This window comes from Chiloscyllium plagiosum, chromosome 34 (assembly GCF_004010195.1).
Source record: "Chiloscyllium plagiosum isolate BGI_BamShark_2017 chromosome 34, ASM401019v2, whole genome shotgun sequence".
NCBI classification, from domain to species: Eukaryota; Metazoa; Chordata; class Chondrichthyes; order Orectolobiformes; family Hemiscylliidae; genus Chiloscyllium; species Chiloscyllium plagiosum.
Genome location: NC_057743.1, coordinates 9,241,127 through 9,260,040, shown reverse-complemented (window position 1 = coordinate 9,260,040; position 18,914 = coordinate 9,241,127). Strand labels below are relative to the sequence as shown.

Here is an 18,914-nt window from a genome sequence, read left to right as displayed (position 1 = left end):
TAACCTCTGTTATAACAGTGCTGAGCCACCTTCTGTAACCTCTGTTATAACAGTGCTGCGCCATCTTCTATAACCTCTGTTATAACAGCGCTGAGCTACCTTCTCCCATCTCTGTTATAACAGTGCTGAGCCACCTTCTCAAACCTGCATTATAACAAAGCTGAGCCACATTCTCGAATCTCTGTTATAGCAGTGCTAAACTACCTTCTTGAATCTCTGTAATAACAGTGCTGAGCCATCTTCTGCCATCTCTGTTATAACAGTGCTGAGCCATCTTCTGCGATCTCTGTTGTATCTGTGCTGAGCTACCTTCTCGAATCTCTGTTACAACAGTGCTGAGCCAACTTGAAGAATCTCTGTTATAATTGTGCTGTATTACCTTCACGAAACTATGTTATAACAGTGCTGAACTACCTACTTGAACCTCTGTTGTAACAGTGCTGAGCTACCTTCACAAAACTCTGTTATAACAGTGCTGAGCTACCTTCCCGTACCTCTGTTACAACAGTGCTGAGCCATCTTCTTCCATCTCTGTTATAACTGTGCTAAGCTACTTGCTCGGACCTCTGTTATAACTGTGCTGAGACACCTTCAAGAAACTCTGTTATAACAGTGCTGAGCTACCTCCTTGAACCTCTGTTATAACAGTGTTGATCTACCATTTCGATCCTGCCTGATAACAGTGCTGAGCTACCTTCTTGAATCTCAGTTATAATAGTGCTGAGACACCTTCTCAAACCTCTGTTATAACTGTGCTGCGCTAACTTCTTGAACTTTTGTTATTACAGTGCTGAGCTACCTTCTTGAACCTCTATTAATCAGTGCTGAGCCATCTTCTCCCATCTCTGTTATAACAGTGTTGAGCCACATTCTTGAAACTGCGTTAGAACAGTGCTGAGCTCCTTTATGAAACTCTGTTATAACACTGCTGAACCACCTTCTCGGACCTGTGTTTTAACTGTGCTGATCCACCTTCTCGAACCTCTGTTATAACAGTGCTGATCCACCTTCTTGGACCTGTGTTTTAACTGTGCTGATCCACCTTCTCAAATCTCTGTTATAACAAAGCTGAGCCACATTCTCGAACTTCTGTTACAACAGTGCTGAGCCAACTTGATGAACCTCTGTTATAACAGTGCTGAGCCACCCTCTCGGACCTGTGTTATAACAGTGCTGAGCCACCTTCTCAAACCTCTGTTATAAACAGTGCTGAGCTAACTTCTCGAATCTTTGTTATCATAGTGGTGAGCCACACTCTCAAACCTCTGTTTTAACAGTGCTGAGCCACCTTCTCAAATCTCTGTTATAACAGTGCTGAGCACCTTCTCAAACCTCTGTTATAAACAGTGCTGAGCTAACTTCTCGAATCTTTGTTATCATAGTGCTGAGCCACACTCTCAAACCTCTGTTTTAACAGTGCTGAGCCACCTTCTCAAATCTCTGTTATAACAGTGCTGAGCTACCTTCTTGAAACTCTGTTATAACAGTGCTGAGCCACCCTCTCGGACCTGTGTTATAACAGTGCTGAGCCCCCTTCTCGAACCTCTTTTATAACAGTGCTGAGCCACCTTCGCGGACCTGTGTTGTAACAGTGCTGAGCCATCTTGTCCCATCTCTATTATAACTGTGCTGAGCTACCTTCACGAAACTCTGTTATAACAGTGCTGAGCTACATTCTTGAGCTCCTATTATGACAGTGCTGAGCTACCTGCGTGAACCTCTGTTATAACAGTGCTGAGCTACCTTCACGAACCTCTGTTATAACAGTGCTGAGCGACCTTCACGAACCTCTGTTATAACAGTGCTGAGACACCTTCTGTAACCTCTGGTATAATCGTGCTGAGACACCTCCTTGAACACCTGTTATAACAGTGCTGAGCTCCATTTTCGATCCTCTGTTACAACAGTGCTTAGCCACGTTCTCAAACCTGTGTTATAACAGTGCTGAGCTCCCATCACGTACCTCTGTTATAACAATGCTGAGACACATTTTCGATCCACTGTTTTAACAGTGCTGAACTAACTTCTAAAACCTCTGTTACAACAGTGCTGAGCTCCCTTCTTGACCCTCTGTTATAACAGTGCTGAACCACATTCTCGAATCTCTGTTATAATAGTGCTGAACCACGTTTTCGGACCTGTGTTATAACAGTGTTGAGCTACATTCTTGAAACTCTGTTATAACAGTGCGGAGCCATCTTCTGCCATCTCTGTTATAACTGTGCTGAGATACCTTCATGAAATTCTGTTATAACAGTTATGAGCTCCCTCACGAAACTCTGTTATAACAGTGCTGAGCCACTACTTGAACCTCTGTTATAACAAAGCTGAGCCACATTCTCGAACCTCTCTTATAACAGTGCTTAGCTACCTTCTTAAATTTCTGTTACAACAGTGCTGAGCCAACTTGATGAACCTCTGTTATAACAGTGCTGAGACATCTTCTTCCATCTCTGTTGTAATTGTGCTGAATTACCTTCACGAAACTCTGTTATAACAGTGCTGAGCTACCTTCTTGAACCTCTGTTATAACAGTGCTGAGCTACCTTCACAAAACTCTGTTATAACAGTCATGAGTTTCCTTCCCGTACCTCTGTTACAACCGTGCTGAGCCATCTTCCTCCATCTCTGTTATAACAGTGCTGAGACACCTTTTTGAACCTCTGTTATATCTGTGCTGAGCAACCTTCAAGAAACTCTGTTATAACAGTGCTGTGCCACTTTCTCGATCCTCTATTATAACAGTGTTGAGCTAACTCCTTGAACCTCTGTTATAACAGTTCTGAGCCACCTCTTCGAACCTCTGTTGTAACAGTGCTGAGTCACCTTCTCAAACCTCTGTTATAACAGTGCTGAGCTATCTTCACGAACCTCTGTTATAACAGTGCAGAGCTATCTTCACGAACCTCTGTTATAACACTGCTGAGCTATCTTCACGAACCTCTGTTATAACAGTGCTGAGCCACCTTCTCAAACCTCTGCAATAACAGCGCTAACTATCTTCACGAACCTCTGTTATAACACTGCTGAGCCACCTCCTTGGACGTATGTTATAACAGTTCTGAGCCACCTTTTCGAACCTCATAACAGTGCTGAACTACCTTCTGTAACCTCTGTTATAACAGTGCTGAGCTACCATCCATAACCTCTGTTTTAACTGTGCTGAGCTACCTTCACAAACATCTGTTTTAACAGGATTGAGCTCACTTCTCGAAATTCTATTTTAACTGTGCTGAGCTACCTTCACGAAACTCTGTTATAACAGTGCTGCGCTACATTCTTGAGCTCCTATTATGACAGTGCTGAGCTACCTGTTCGAACCTCTGTTACAACCGTGCTGAGCTAGCTCACGAACCTCTGTTATAACAGTGCTGAGCTAACTTCTCAAACCTGTGTTATAACATTGCTGAGCTACCTTCTCAAACCTGTGTTATAACAATGCTGAGCTAACTTATCAAACCTATGTTATAACAATGCTGAGCTACCTTCTCAAACCTGTGTTATAACAGTGCTGAGCTAACTTATCAAACCTGTGTTATAACAATGCTGAGCTAACTTATCAAACCTGTGATACAACAGTGCTGAGCTACCTTCTCAAAACTGTGTTATAACAGTGCTGAGCCATCTTGGGCGGCACGGTGGCATAGTGGTTAGCACTGCTGCCTCACAGCGCTTGAGACCTGGGTTCAATTCCCGCCTCAGGCGACTGACTGTGTGGAGTTTGCACATTCTCCCCGTGTCTGCGTGGGTTTCCTCCGGGTGCGCCGGTTTCCTCCCACAGTCCAAAGGATGTGCAGGGTCAGGTGAATTGGCCATGCTAAATTGTCCGTAGTGTTAGGTAAGGGGTAAAAGTAGGGGTATGGGTGGTTTGCGCTTCGGCGGGTCGGTGTGGACTTGTTGGGCCGAAGGGTCTGTTTCCACATTGTACTGTAATGTAATCTAATCTAATCTAATCTAACACAGGTTTGAGAAGTTAGCTCAGTACCGTTATAACACAGGTTTGAGAACCACTGTTACAACAGTGCTGAGCTGCATTCTCAAACCTGTGTTATAACAGTGCTGAGCTAACTTCTCAAACCTGTGATATAACAGTGCTGAGCCACCTTCTCAGACCTGTGTTATAACAGTGCTGAGCCACCTTCTCGGACTTGTGTTATAATAGTGCTGAGCTAATTTCTCAAATCTGTGATATAACAGTGCTGAGCTAACCTCTCAAACCTGTGATATAAGCGTGGTGAACTAACTTCTCAAACCTGTGTTATAACAGTGCTAAGCTAATTTCTCAAACCTGTGTTATAACAGTGCTGAGTTAACTTCTCAAACCTGTGTTATAATAGTGCTGAGCTAATTTCTCAAACCTGTGTTATAACAGTGCTGAGCTAATTTCTCAAACCTGTGTTATAACAGTGCTGAGCTATCTTCTCAAACCTGTATTATAACAGTGCTGAGCCATCTTGTCCCATCTCTGTTATAACCGTGCTGAGCTACCTTCACAAAACTCTTGTTATAACAGTGCTGCGCTACATTCTTGAGCTCCTATTATGACAGTGCTGAGCTACCTGTGTGAACCTCTGTTACAACCGTGCTGAGCTAGTTCACAAACCTCTGTTATAACGGTGCTGAATTAACTTCTCAAACCTGTGTGATAACAGTGCTGAGCTAATTTCTCAAACCTGTGTTATAACAGTGCTGAACTAACTTCTCAAACCTGTGTTATAACAGTGCTGAGCTAACTTCTCAAACCTGTGTTTTAACAGTTCTGAACTACCTTCTCAAACCTGTGTTATAACAGTGCTGAGCTAACTTCTCAAACCTGTGTTTAACAGTTCTGAACTACCTTCTCAAACCTGTGTTATAACAGTGCTGAGCTAACCTCTCAAATCTGTGTTATAAGAGTGCTGAGCTACCTTCGTGAACCTGTATTCTAACAATTATGATCCACCTTCTTGAGCAACTGTTACAACTGTGTTGAGCTTGTGTTCGAACCTCTGTTGTAACAGTGCTGAGTCCCCTTCTTGAACCTCTGTTGTACAGTGCTGAGTCCCCTTCTTGAACCTCTGTTATAACAAAGCTGAACCACATTCTCGAACCTCTGTTACAACAGTCCTGAGCCAACTTGATGAATTTCTGTTATAACAGTGCTGAGACATCTTCTTTCATCTCTGTTGTAACTGTGCTGCATTACCTTCACGAAACTCTGTTATAACAGTGCTGAGTTACCTTCTTGAACCTCTGTTACAACAGCACTGTGCTTACATCTCGAACCTCTGTTACAACCGTGCTGAGCCACCTTCCTCCATCTCTGTTATAAACGTGCTGTGCTGCTTTCTCGGATCTGTGTTATAACAGTGCTGAGATACCTTTTTGAACCTCTGTTATAACTGTGCTGAGCAACCTTCAAGAAACTCTGTTATAACAGTGCTGAGCCACCTCCTCCAGCCTCTATTATAACAGTGCTGAGCTACCTCCTTGAACCTCTGTTATAACAATTCTGAGCCACCTTTTCGAACCTCTGTTATAACAGTGCTGCACTATCTTCACGAACCTCTGTTATAACAGTGCTAAGCCACCTTCTCGAACCTCTGTTATAACTGTGCTGAGCTATCTTCACAAACCTCTTTTATGACACTGCTGAGCCACCTCCTTGGACGTATGTTATAACAATTCTGAGCCACCTTTTCGAAGCTTTGTTATAACAGTGCTGAACTACCTTCTGTAACCTCATATATGACTGTGCTGAGCTCACTTCTCGAAACTCTGTTTTAACTGTGCTGAGCTACATTCTTGATCTCCTATTATGACAGTGCTGAGCTACCAGCGTGAACCTCTGTTACAACTGTGCTGAGCTAGTTCACGAGCCTGTGTTATAACAGTGCTGAGCTGCCTTCTCAAACCTGTTATAACAGTGCTGAGCTAACTTCTCAAACTTGTGTTATAAAAGTGTTGAGCTAACTTCTCAAACCTCTGTTCTAACAATTCTGAGCTAATTTCTCGAGCATCTATTACAACTGTGTTGAGCTAGTGTTCGAACCTCTGTTATAACAGTGCTGAGCCATCTTCTCCCATCTCAGTTATAACAGTGTTGAGCTACCTTCACGAAACTCTGTTATAACAGTGCTGAGCCACATTCTTGAACCTCTGTTACAACAGTGCTGAGCCATCTTCTCCCATCTCTGTTATTACAGTGCTGAGACACCTTGATGAACCTCTGTTGCAAAAGTGCTGAGCTGCCCTCTCGAATCTCTGTTACAACAGTGCTGAGCCACCTTGTTGAACTTCTGTTTTAACAGTGCTGAGCTACCTTCTCTAACCTCCATTATAACAGTGCTGAGCTATCATCAGGAACCTCTGTTATAACAGTCCTTAGCCGCCTTGTCGAACCTCTGTTATAACAGTGCTGAACCACCTCCTTGATCCTCTGTTATAACAGTGCTGAGCTACCTTTTTGAACCTCTGTTTTAACAGTGTTGAGCCACCTTTTTGAATCTGTGTTATACAGTCATAGAGTCATAGAGATGTACAGCATAGAAACAGACCCTTCGGCCCAACCCGTCCATGCCGACCAGATATCCCAACCCAATCTAGCCTCGCCTACCAGCACCCAGCCCGTATCCCTCCAAACCCTTCCTATTCATATACCCATCTAAATGCCTCTTAAATGTTGCAATTGTACCAGCCTCCACCACATCCTCCGGCAGCTCATTCCATATACGTACCACCCTCTGCAGGAAAAAGTTGCCCCTTATGTCTCTTATATATCTTTCCCCTCTCACCCTAAACCTATGCCCTCTTAAGAAGGAGACCAGAATTGTACACAATATTCCAACAGTGGCCTAACCAATGTCCTGTACCGCCGCAACATGACCTCCCAACTCCTGTACTCGATACTCTGACCAATAAAGGAAAGCATACCAAACGCCTTCTTCACTATCCTATCTACCTGTGACTCCACTTTCAAGGAGCTATGAACCTGCACTCCAAGGTCTCTTTGTTCAGCAACACTCCCTAGAACCTTACCATTAAGTTTATAAGTCCTGCTAAGATTTGCTTTCCCAAAATGTAGCACCTCGCATTTATCTGTGATTAGCTACCTCGTCGAACCTCTGTAACAACAGTGCTGAGCCACCTTCTTGAACCACTTTCCGTCATTGATCAGATCACTGAGTACAGAATTTGGGATGTCATATTACACCTTTGCATGACATTGGTGAAGCCACTTTGAGAATACAGAGGACCCTCGATTATCTGAAGGACACTGGTGGGGAGTATTTCTTTTGGATAATCAAATGCCAGATAACATTGTTTATCCAATCATTGGGACCTTACGATGTTGCCGGATAATCTGATATTCAGATAATCGAGTGCCAGATAATCGTGGTTCCTCTGTACTGCATACAATTCTCGCCGCCCTGCTTTAGGATCGAAGTTAAACTTGAAAAGTTTCAGAAAGAATTTACAAGTATATTGCTGGGTTTGAAGGGTTTGACTTACAGTGACAGACTGAATAGGCTGTGGCTTTTTTCCCTGGAGCATTGGAGTCTGAGGGATGACCTGGTAGAGGTTTATAAAATGATGAGGGACATGGATAGGGTGAATAGATAAGGCCTTTTCCCTGGGAGAGGGAAGTATATAACTACAATGCATAGGTTAAAGGTGAGAGGCGACCTGAGGGGTAATGTTTTCACGCAGAAGTTGGTGTGTGGATGAAATGAGCTGCCAGAGGAATGGGTGGAAGTGGATACAATTACAACATTTAAAGGGCATATGGATGAGTATATGAATCAAAAAGGTTTAGAGGGATATGGGCCAAATGCTGGCAAATGGGACTAGACCAGATAAGGATGTCTGGTCAGCGTGGACATTGGACCACAGGGCCTGTTTCAGTGCTGTGTAATTCTATGACTTTGCGACACTGCACTCCATGTGGCGTAGATGTAGCACAATGCTTTAGGAAGGACGTTCCAGGTTTCTGATGCAGTAATTACTGTGTATCTGATCTTCAGGTAATGAATAGACTGATGCTCCCCAATCTGAGCCAGTGTTGTGGAATCCCGAATGTACAGAATGTTATATTTAGATCAAACTTGGAGTCACTTAACTTGACGTTTACCCTTGCTGATTTCATAAGTTCTTCAAGTGGAGTAGAATTGGAAGTAATCTGAAATTCTGTGATCTACTCCGGAAAACCTAATAGTGAAGGGTAGATCCCAACTCTGATCTTTAAACATTTATAAGCTTGCATTTACAAAGAAGCACAACACGAACATCAAAAGAACACTCTCAGGCTGCTTCTATTTACAGATCAAGTGAATTCCCATTTAATGTTCATTGCATGAAAATAATTAAACACGGAATGAATGTACAATTAATATTGTGTGCTTCAAATATTGACCATACTCCCACTTTTGCCAGGTAGAGCAGATTAGCACAGGAGTCTTCTATCTGTCAATGTGGGTGAAACAGGCCAGTTAATTTAGCACCTTCCCCAAACCTCTACCACTTCCTAAAGCTGCAGCCCCTTCCATCAAGGCCAAGGGCAGCAACTGGGTGAAAGACGCTTGTTGGTCTGCCTGAAATGTGTTGGTCTTCCAGAGCAAGGAGGTGACCCTGACCGAGTGTTGCAGACTGGCACATTCCAAGGTCCAAGACGACGTGCTGAGGGCCACACTAAAACTTGGGGCAGTTGCCGCCAAGGCGCGGTGGGGACAGACCACAGTCTGAGGTCTTGCTGCTAAAGTATAACCAGAATCTGTTCAGATGTCAGACCCTATCAGTGCCTCAACACAAACATAAATAGCTTCCTGCATAAGGAGAAAATGTTTTTGTTGTTTGTTACTGTCGAGAAGCTCAGAGAAATGTCAAAGCTGCAATGTGTTGTTTGTTTGCTTTTCTCTGCAAAGTCTGTACAAATATGATTTGGAACATTTGTATGTACTTAGAGATGATTTTATGAATAAAGTATATTTTTGAAATCAAAAACAAAGTGCAACAGATACATGGGAACACCACCACTTGCAAGTTTCTCTCCAAGCCACTCACCATCCTGACTAGGAAACATGCCAACATTTCTTCAGTGTTGCTGGGTCAAAATAGGGGAATTCACATCAGTTAGCACCGTGGTCCCTACACCCCAGGGACTGCAGCTGTTCGAGAAGGCAGCTCATCTTCATCTTCTCCTGGGCAGTTAAGGATCAGCTGTAAATGCTGACCCAGCCAGTGATGCCCACATAGAATCCCATCAAGTCAACACCAACCCTGCAAAGGGCATTCAACCCAGACCTACACCTTTCCTGTAACCTGGCATTTCCCATGGCTAACCCGCCTAGCCTGCATATCCTGGAGACTATGGGCAATTTAGCATGGCCAACGCACCTAACCTGCACATCTTTGGACTGTGGGAGGAAACCTGGGCACCCAGATGAAACAAACGCAGACAAGGGGAGAATGTGCAAACTCTGCACAGACGGTCGCCCAAGGGTAGAATTGAACCTGGGTCCCTGGTAGCGTGAGGTAGCAGTGCTAACCACTGAGTCACTGTGCCGTTCTAGTGAAATAATTTGTTTTTAAAAATTACCTGTGTCCAGATGATTGGTGTTGTGTCTGTTTATTTGTCATGTTGAGGTACAGCCTTGGAATCAGCTGTGGCTCAGTTGTAGCACTCTTTCCTCTGAATTAGGAGGTCAGGAGTTCGAAGTCCAGGTTCTGAAGAGAAGGACAGGCATGCTGGCCAATATTTAACCTTTGATCAACGTTATTGAGAGAGCAGGGACTGACTGCTTATCGTGTGAGCTTGCTGCGTGCAAATGTTGTAACAACGACTGTACTTCAGAAAGTCCGAAAATGACTTTGAAATATCATGAGTGGTAAAAGGTATTCTCTAAACGTCAGTCTTTTCCCTCCACACTCATCATTAGTGTCGGGCACTATTGTTTCAAATTCGGGGAGTACATGTTGCTCTAACGTTGGGTACACTGGAGTCACTGGGAAGAGATTCCTGCCTCTGACTGGCTGACCCCCTGACAGCCATCAGTGGCTGACTTTCCTGCTCAACTCCTTGCAATCTCAGAGTGTAATGACCTGCTCTCCAGACTGGCATTGTGCAGGGATCCTATGGAGTATTTGACTGAAAACCTTGCAAAAGGTGGATTTTCCCCTTTTAAATAGCTTTAATGTTTCATGGTAAGGTCACAATGGGAAAAGTGAAGGCAAGAGAGAGGCAGGTTCACCCAGGTATCTCCAGCCAACTGACCTCTCCAGTGCCATTGGATGAGTTGATCTACATGCTGACCATGATTTGCAATGAGAAGATTTTGTATTAAGAGTCAAAGTCTGGTGTTGAGAGAAAAATCTCTAAATTTGTAGACAATAGGAAGTTAGGGAGAATTGTGAAAGCGATGATAAGCGACTTCAGAGGGATATTGACAAACTGGCCAAATGGGCAGACACCAGGCAGATGAATTTCAATGCAGAGAAATGTGAAGTAACGCATTTTGGTAGAAGAAACATAGAGGGACAATACAGGCTCAATAGTAAAACGCCGAGGGGAATACAGGAGCAAATGGACCTCAGGGTTCACGTGCAGGACTCTCTGAGGGAGATCGGGCAAATTGAAATAGTTGTTAAGAAACCTTAGAGGATCCTTGGGTTTACAAATAGAAGCATAGGGTACAAAAGCAAGGAAGTGATGTTACACCTCTCCAAGTCATTGGTCAGACCACATGTGGAGTATTGTATTCAGTTCTGGGCACCTTATTCAAGGGAGGATGTGAAAGCCCTAGAGCGATTGCAAAGGAGATTTACTGGAATGATACCAGAAATGTGTGGTTATAGGTACATGGGAAGATGAGAGAAATTGGGTTTAATAATCTTGGAGTAGAGAAGGTTAAGAGGTGACCTTATTGAGGGATTTAAAATTATGAACAATTCTAACAGGGTAAAGAAAGATATTCTGTTTCCACTGGTTAGAATGTCAATAACTAAAGATCACAGTTTCAAGATTGTCAGTAAGAGAGCGAGGAATGAGATGAAGAGAAACTTTGTTCCTCAGAGACCTATTAAGATTTGGAGTGTGCTACCTGGGAGACAGGTGGAGGCGGATTCCATGGGGAGGTTTCAAAAGAGAGATGGAGATATATTTGAAAGGGGTGAGTTAGAAGGCTATGGTTATAGGACGAAGAATGGGACTAGCTGAGTATCTCTTTCTGGGCTCTGATACAGACTTTATGGGCCAAATGGCCTCTTGCTCCAAACTGTAAAATTTTATGATTCTGTAGTTCTAAAGTCAAATAAAAATAAGCTGTCAGAATTCAGTAACTAAATAAGTCGGGAACTGAAAATAACAGGATTTCCAAAGACATTGGATAAAACAGTGAAAAGAAAACTTTATTTTATAAAAGATTTCTGAAATTTCAAACAGGACAGACATCAGTAACACAACAAAATGGGACTGACGTTTGAAATTTGATTTACAAAATGTGTTGTATATTTGATCTCATGATTGTTAAAATATTTCTGCTCCTCAGGAGTAAGTCAGTTGGATTATTGACGTGCTGTGTACTTTTAAATCTGCAATCTTGCCCCAACAACTCGTCGTTTTGTAGAACCTGGGGGAGTCATCCAGATGTTCTGACCAAGCTAGAGGTCAGAGAGGTCACTCCAAGTTGGACTCGAGTTCCAGGAATGAAGAACGCCCCCTTTTCTGAACGACGTCTTGGGGGATTCTGGGATTCCTAGATCTTGGTGTGTTGTTCGTCATATCGAAACTGACATCCCTGACACATCGATTGGGCTGTCTCCCCCTCGCACTGCCCTCAGTCCCAGGGGAGAGGAGAAGAAGCAAGACACAGTGACAGCCAAGCTGCCTTGCATCATATATCACCGCGTCATTGGTCAGAGCGGGGCGTTGATGGAGAATGGGGAAACCAACTCCTCCCGCTGATGACAACAGTGTCCCAATACCAACAAACTTCGAACTTCATTAAAACAAAACAAGGGATAAATACTAACAGAACATGCAGACAGAAGTAACTTGCTGGCTTAATGCTTGATATTTAAACTGCTCCTTATACATGGAAAAGTGCAATAAAATGAAATAAGTGTTCTGCAAATGTAACTTTCATTCTCCAGTTACAATGACTGTCTGAAACATTAGTGATTTGAGGCAGGATATGAGAGGAATGATTGGCTTACACAAAAACAGATAACATTGCAGGGCATTTTGGCCGATTGGATTATGTTTACCCTTTAGGGGGATTTGAAATGAAGAATCTTTGCAAGGCCAGCACTGTCAGCTAGTACTAATCCATTGCAACCACAAGAAACATGATTAATTCACTCTGCCAGCTCTTGCACCTCACTCCCTGGATAATTAGCTCCGAATAATCTTTTGCCTGGGCTGCTTTCCCCACATTTCACTCATGTTACCTTCCAGGTTTACTAACAAGACAGTAGGGATGCCCCTGCATAATCAGCTTGTGCTGAAAGCTATCCTGTGATTAAAACCCAGGATGGAAATCGAACAATTGGCCATACGACTTGATTGTTTAAGCTGATACATTCTGTCATTAAATGTCATTGCTTTTTAACCCATAAGCCAGTAAAGAGTGTCAGCTTGAACAGGAGACCCCCTGCTGTCTAGATCTCGATCTAGTTCGAGCCCTGAGAGAATCTCACTGCAATGGGCGGAGTGCTAGCTCTCCTTCATACACATTGATACTGGTCTGATTAAGATTAAACAGGGTCAGAGTGGAGGTGAGGAAACGACTCTGAGCAATGAACATTGTCCTTTCGCAGAGGAAGGTAGTTGTACAGAACAATGTAGGGCCCATTTAGTCCAACATTCCCAGCATGGGCCGCATCCAGCATGGGGATAAACAAAGACACCTGGAGTCAAGCCTGCAGAACAGCCAAGCTGCAATAGGGAGGGGGAAGGAGGGGGCCAGGTGCTGAAAAGAGCACAAAAATAACTGATCTTTGAATTTTCCTATTGCTATGCAGTTGGCTAGTGGTTTTTAGTTCAGGTTCATGCTTTTCATTGCATGTCTCAACATGAGGTTGGCAGGGGGGTAAACGAGATTGGGTAGGGTAAGAGGAAGGGTGATGGTTGCTCTGTTGCATGGAGCAGTGTGAGGGTTATGTCTGCTGGAGCACTAACACTTAGTCCTACTCCCATTCTGCTGCGATCGCACTGCTCCACAGACCAGAATCACTGCGTTTGTAAGGGGGTGGGAGGGATTGTGGGAGGGGGGAAATTCCTGATGAATGGGGGAGCGCAGTCCACCCTTCCGAGAAGCCGCTCCTTTAGAAGCAGGAAAGTAGCGTCAACAATAGCAGTAAGATGGTGCCAGACCCAACAGGGACCCATGCGGCACTGGGACAGGGCCCACGCTCAAACTTGACACAGTGCTCCCTGTTCTGACCAATGCAGGCTGCGTATGCCATCACGTGAGGAATGTAGTTCTGCTCATGGACGCTGTGGAAGAGGTGAGCCATCGGGCCTTTGGCAAAGATGGCGACGTCTTCGCCCCCGTGCGTTTCCTGCCTCAACGGCACCGCCGACTGCGCCAGGTAGTTGTTCTCATCTGGGAGGACAGCAGTGTGGAAGAGGATAAGGGGAGAATGAGAGTAAGGGGAGAGGGGAACAGTGATGGCGAGGGGGAGAGATAAGAGTGAGAGAAAGGTGGGGAGGAAGCATGGAAAGAAAAGCAATAGAAAAAGTACAAGAGAAAGAAGGAGATAGGTAGAACAGGATGGAGAGAGATCAAGAGGCATAAAATACAAAAAAAAAGAGGTTAGAATAAACTACCTCCCACACAGATACAGAAACAAATACATCTATCCCAAAACTAAATGTCACATTCTTTTTATCTCTTCCTGGGTTGTGAATGTTGCTGGCTGGGCCAGTGTCCCATCCCTAATTACCCCTGAGAAGGTTGTGGTGAGTCACCTTCTTCATTAACTCCATGTTCACCCACAATATCCTGACGGAGGGAATTCCAAGTTTTTGACCCAGTGACACTGAAGAGTTAGCGATATATCTCCAAGTCACGTTGGTGGGTGGCTTGGAGGGAAATATGCAGGTGATGGCACTCCTGTTTATCTGCTGCCCTTGTCCCTCAGGATGGTAAGGGTTTGGAAGACACCGATATGGGACATTGACAGGATGCAGAACTGGGCTGAGACGTGGCAGATGGAGTTCAACCTGGAAAAGTGTGAAGTCATTCACTTTGGAAGGTCGAATTTGAATGCCAAATACAGGATTAAAGGCAGGATTCTTGGTAATGTGGAGGAACAGAGGGATCTTGGGAACAATATCCACAGTAGCCACCCAAGCTGATAGGATTGTTAAGGAGACGTATGGTGTGTTGGCTTTCATTAGCGGGGGATTGAGTTTAAGAGCTGCAAGGATATGCTGCAGCTCTATAGAGCCCTGGTTAGACCACACTTGGAATATTGTGTTCAGTTCTGGTCACCTCATTATTGGAAAGATGTGGGAGCTTTAGAGAGAATGCAGAGGAGATTTACCAGGATGCTGCCTGGACTGGAGGGCATGTCTTATGAAGGTTAAGGGAGCTAGGGCTTTTCTCATTGGAGCGAAGAAGGATGAGAGGTGATTTGATAGAGGTGTACATAGATGTTGAGAGGCAAAGATAGAGTGGATAGGCAGAGACTTTTTCCCCAGAGTGGAAATGACTATCGCAAGGGGACATAATCTTAAGGTGATTGGAGGAAGGTTTAGGGGAGGTGTCAGAGGTAGGTTTTTTACACAGAGAGTGGTGGGTGTGTGGAATGCACTGCCTGCAGTGGGAGTAGAGTCAGATACATTAGAGACATTTAATTGACTCTTGGATGGGTACATGGATGATAGTAAAATGAAGGATATGTAGGTTTGTTTGATCTTAGAGTAGGATAAAAGGTCAGCACAATGTCGAGGGCCAAAGCATCTGTACTGTGCTGTACTGTGCTGTACTGTGCTGTGCTGTGCTGTACTGTGCTGTGCTGTGCTGTACTGTGCTGTACTGTACTGTGCTGTGCTGTGCTGTGCTATGCTGTACTGTGCTGTGTTGTGCTGTGCTGTGCTGTGCTGTGCTGTGCTGTACTGTACTGTGCTGTGCTATGCTGTACTGTGTTGTGCTGTGCTGTGCTGTGCTGTACTGTACTGTACTGTACTGTGCTGTGCTGTGCTGTACTGTGCTGTGCTGTGCTGTACTGTGCTGTGCTGTACTGTGCTGTGTTGTGCTGTGCTGTGCTGTACTGTGCTGTGCTGTACTGTGCTGTGCTGTGCTGTACTGTGCTGTGCTGTACTGTGCTGTGCTGTGCTGTTCTATGTTCTATTTGGCAAGCTACTGCTGTGCATCTTTTAGATGGCACACAGGCTGTACTGTTTTTGGGTCAATTCTACTTTTCACTTGAAGGTAATTTAAGAACATTTTCGAAGACTTACAGATCTCACTGTTGGAAACGTTGGGCCTTTCTCCATTTTGCAGGGAGTAGCCTGGTCCATTTCCATATAGTATTGAAGTGAATGGCCTACTGTCCACATCACTTAAATATGGAGCGAGTCCTGAAAGACAGAGCACAGATTTCAGAAATTACCATCAGGAATATAGCTCACATCACATTCCCCAAGCTCAGGGTGGAAACAGGTCCCACAGATAATTTATTTTAAAAATAAGCTCTCAAGGTCTAAAAGTCACCTTGGCATTGCCAAAGGCTGCAGCAATCACATGGCAGATCCCATGCTGCCATGGTACAGGTAACTCAAACTGCCAGGGGATTTCATCCCCTGATCCAGTCAAATGGCACTTTTCTTCCCTAACTTGTATTTTTACAACAAATAAACAACAAATGTTCAAAGAAGACGGGTAAAAACATCAACCCCCTCACACTTTTGTCTTGGTTTCCTCACGGCGATATGATAGGAATTAGGCTTCAATTCCAGAGGGGCACTCTGAGTTAATCTCAGCCACTTTACACAGTAGGTCGCATTATCATCTGAACAGCTCACTGCTCACTCCTGAATAGATGACAAGACCATTAAGTAGAAATAGGGAAGGAGTGCCCTCTGGTACAATGTAGTTCACCCATTCACAGAGATCACCCTCCCCAAAGGACACCCAACACAACAGAGGCTTCTCAAATTCCTGAAGGATGGCTGTCAGAGCTCATTCCAACTGCTGATTCATCCCAACACCTGTCCTGATCCTTTGTGTTTACTCATTTGGACCCTCACCCCTTGAGATCCTGTCAGTTCTAATAGAAACTGTTCACATACAGCTGTGTGGTTCCTTGCAGTGATTAATAGACAGTTCACATTGTTGGAAGCTGTGTTTGCTATGCTTGGCTAAATGCGGTGTGAGAACACATGTGTCAATGGCATGATGCTATCAGGACTCTGAAAATAGAGGAAGGAACAGCGAGTACTGGAGATTTATATTTCAAAGTCAAGATTGGAGTGGTGCTGGAAAAGCACAGCAGGTCAGGCAGCATCTGAGGAGCAGGGTGATCTCCAGCATCTGCAGTCCTCACTTTCACCTCATTTATATTTCAAAAACAAGTGCAATATATAATAAAGTGTACAGCATGAGATATATATATACTAGTCAACAGGAAAGTATTAAAAAAACCATCAAAATCCAGATTAAGCATCTAAGATAACAGCACATTCTGAAGGGTGTTGATCGGATGATTGTGGAAAAGATTTTTCCTCTTCCAAGAAAAATAAGAGCTAGAGGTCACTGTTTGAAAATTAGGGTCGCCTACTCTCAGTAGGTCATGATTTGTTTGGAGCTCTCTTTTCGAAAGTGGGTTGGCAGCAGAGTGTTTGAATGTTTTTAAGGCTGAGGTCACTAGCTTCTTGATGAGGAAGTGGGTGAAAGGTTATCTGGTGTGGGAGAGAATGTGGATTTGAGTTCACAATCACATCAGCCATTACCTTAGAAAATGGCGGAGTAGGCCCAATGAACCGAATGGCCTAATTCCTGCTCTTTGCTTGTTCAGATTTCCCACCGTGAATTTGAATTTAGTTAAAAAAAATCAGCTTATTAAAAGCCGCTATCAGCTAAACTGATCATGAAGTTTTCAGATTGTCGTTGAATACCATCTTGCTCAGGAATGCCCATGAGGGAAGGAACTCTGCCAACCTTAGCCAGTTGGTGTGTATGTAACTCCAAACCCACACAGATGTGGTCAATTCACGTCTGCCCACTAACGTGGCCTCGTATCAAACCATTATGCAGTTCAGTGATTCCAGAAGAGTTCCCACCAGTGGTTTCTCAAAGCAACTATTAATGGACAATAAATATTAGCCTCGCCAGCAACACCCACATCCTGAAAAGCTAAACCATCGAGTAAGGCAAAGTGATGCCCCTCAGAAACCATCAAGTTAGTTCACTGCCTCCAGATCCTTAACGGAACTGACTCTTGCCTGAAAGCAGCATCTGTCTACAATTAATGAACATATAATTATTGGGTACGTAGCAAAACTAGATTGATTATAGAGGAACTCCAGCCCTTTTGCTAATACTGAAAGATTGTGGGTGCACTGACAAGGGAAACAACTGATTTGTTATTCAGTCATCCTAGAGGATAGATTGACTTCCTACTTATTATGAATGGATTGTTGTCAACACTGTCAGCGGGATCCTACTGTTGGGTATCTGCGGCTGTTTATACCAGTCTGTTACGTGGCTGGTTTGATCAATTCTCATGCTTTTTAGAAAGATACACACAAAAAAAAACAAACCCTGAACTGAGTCAGACTTGAGGTTTCGAAAGAGCATCCTCCTAAATTACAGTCTCCTGAGAGGGATGATATTTTATTACACCCGGCCCATGAACTGCCCTGGAACGTTAAAGGTGACATAAATACAGGTTGTTGTTGGTCATCAGTTTAGACAAACTTTAAGAAAGGCTTGACACTGTATAGTTGACAGTATCTGTTCAGTCACTTTGAATATTTGCCTGTTTCTAACATAATGATACCTCCTGAATGTCCAATGACTCCCATGTGATCACATCTGCCTTACCCAGCTTCCTGATGTCAGAGTTAGTGGTGCTGGTTCCTTTCAGGCTGTCCTCGACTCTCTTTTCCTTTATAGTAATTTTTATAAACTCAGTATCTGAGGATCCCCCCACTAAGGAAGCCACGATACGCATATCTTTCCTTGTGAATAACATTTCTGTATTTTTTTTGTTGGCGTCTGTTCACTTGGCACTTGGGAGCTGCGACTATTAGAGAGGCGAACTCGTCCTACTCCATGTAGCATGAACCAAGGCCATGAGATCTCTCTCCATTACTAGCAATTCAATACACCACTCACTAACATTAGGTTAGAAGGCCAGAAAAAGACCAATTCAACAAGTAAACTCCTGGGCAAACATCCACTTGAACCTGTGGATGGAGTGCTTACAACTTGTGGATGTGAATGACTTGTTCCGTTGTTTTCCACAAAACAAACACAATCAAACAAGCACCTCCTGATAGAGTCATAGATAGAGTCATAGAGATGTACAGCATGGAAACATGGAAACATTCGGTCCAACCCATTCATGCCGACCAGATATCCCAACCCAATCTAGTCCCACCTGCCAGCACCCGGCCCATATCCCTCCAAACCCTTCCTATTCATATACCCATCCAAATGCTTCTTAAATGTTTCAATTGTACCAGCCTCCACCACTTCCTCTGGCAGCTCATTCCATACACGTACCACCCTCTGCATGAAAAAGCTGCCCCTTAGGTCTCTTTTATATCTTTCAACTCTCACCGTAAACCTATGCCCCTCTAGTTCTGGACTCCCCGAACCCAGGGAAAAGACTTTGTCTATTTATCCTATCTATGCCCCTCATAATTTTGTAAACCTCTATAAGGTCACCCCTCAGCCTCCGACGCTCCAGGGAAAACAGTCCCAGCC

The 18,914-nt window shown here is 44.0% G+C and overlaps 1 protein-coding gene across 5 annotated transcripts in view; it reads right to left on the bottom strand.

Moving 5' to 3' along the window:
* Nucleotides 1-11,361: 11,361 nt before the first annotated feature.
* The window catches only part of alpl (alkaline phosphatase, biomineralization associated), a 148,241-nt gene continuing 140,688 nt past the window's right edge, over nt 11,362-18,914 (bottom strand). For all 5 annotated transcript variants that reach the window (XM_043675574.1, XM_043675573.1, XM_043675572.1 and 2 more), the window contains 2 exons: nt 15,443-15,562; nt 11,362-13,580 (listed from right to left, as the gene is read on the bottom strand). In XM_043675574.1, the coding sequence (XP_043531509.1) occupies nt 13,300-13,580; nt 15,443-15,562 (401 nt within the window). In that variant the 3' untranslated portion in view covers nt 11,362-13,299. The remainder of the gene's footprint in view (nt 13,581-15,442; nt 15,563-18,914) is intronic.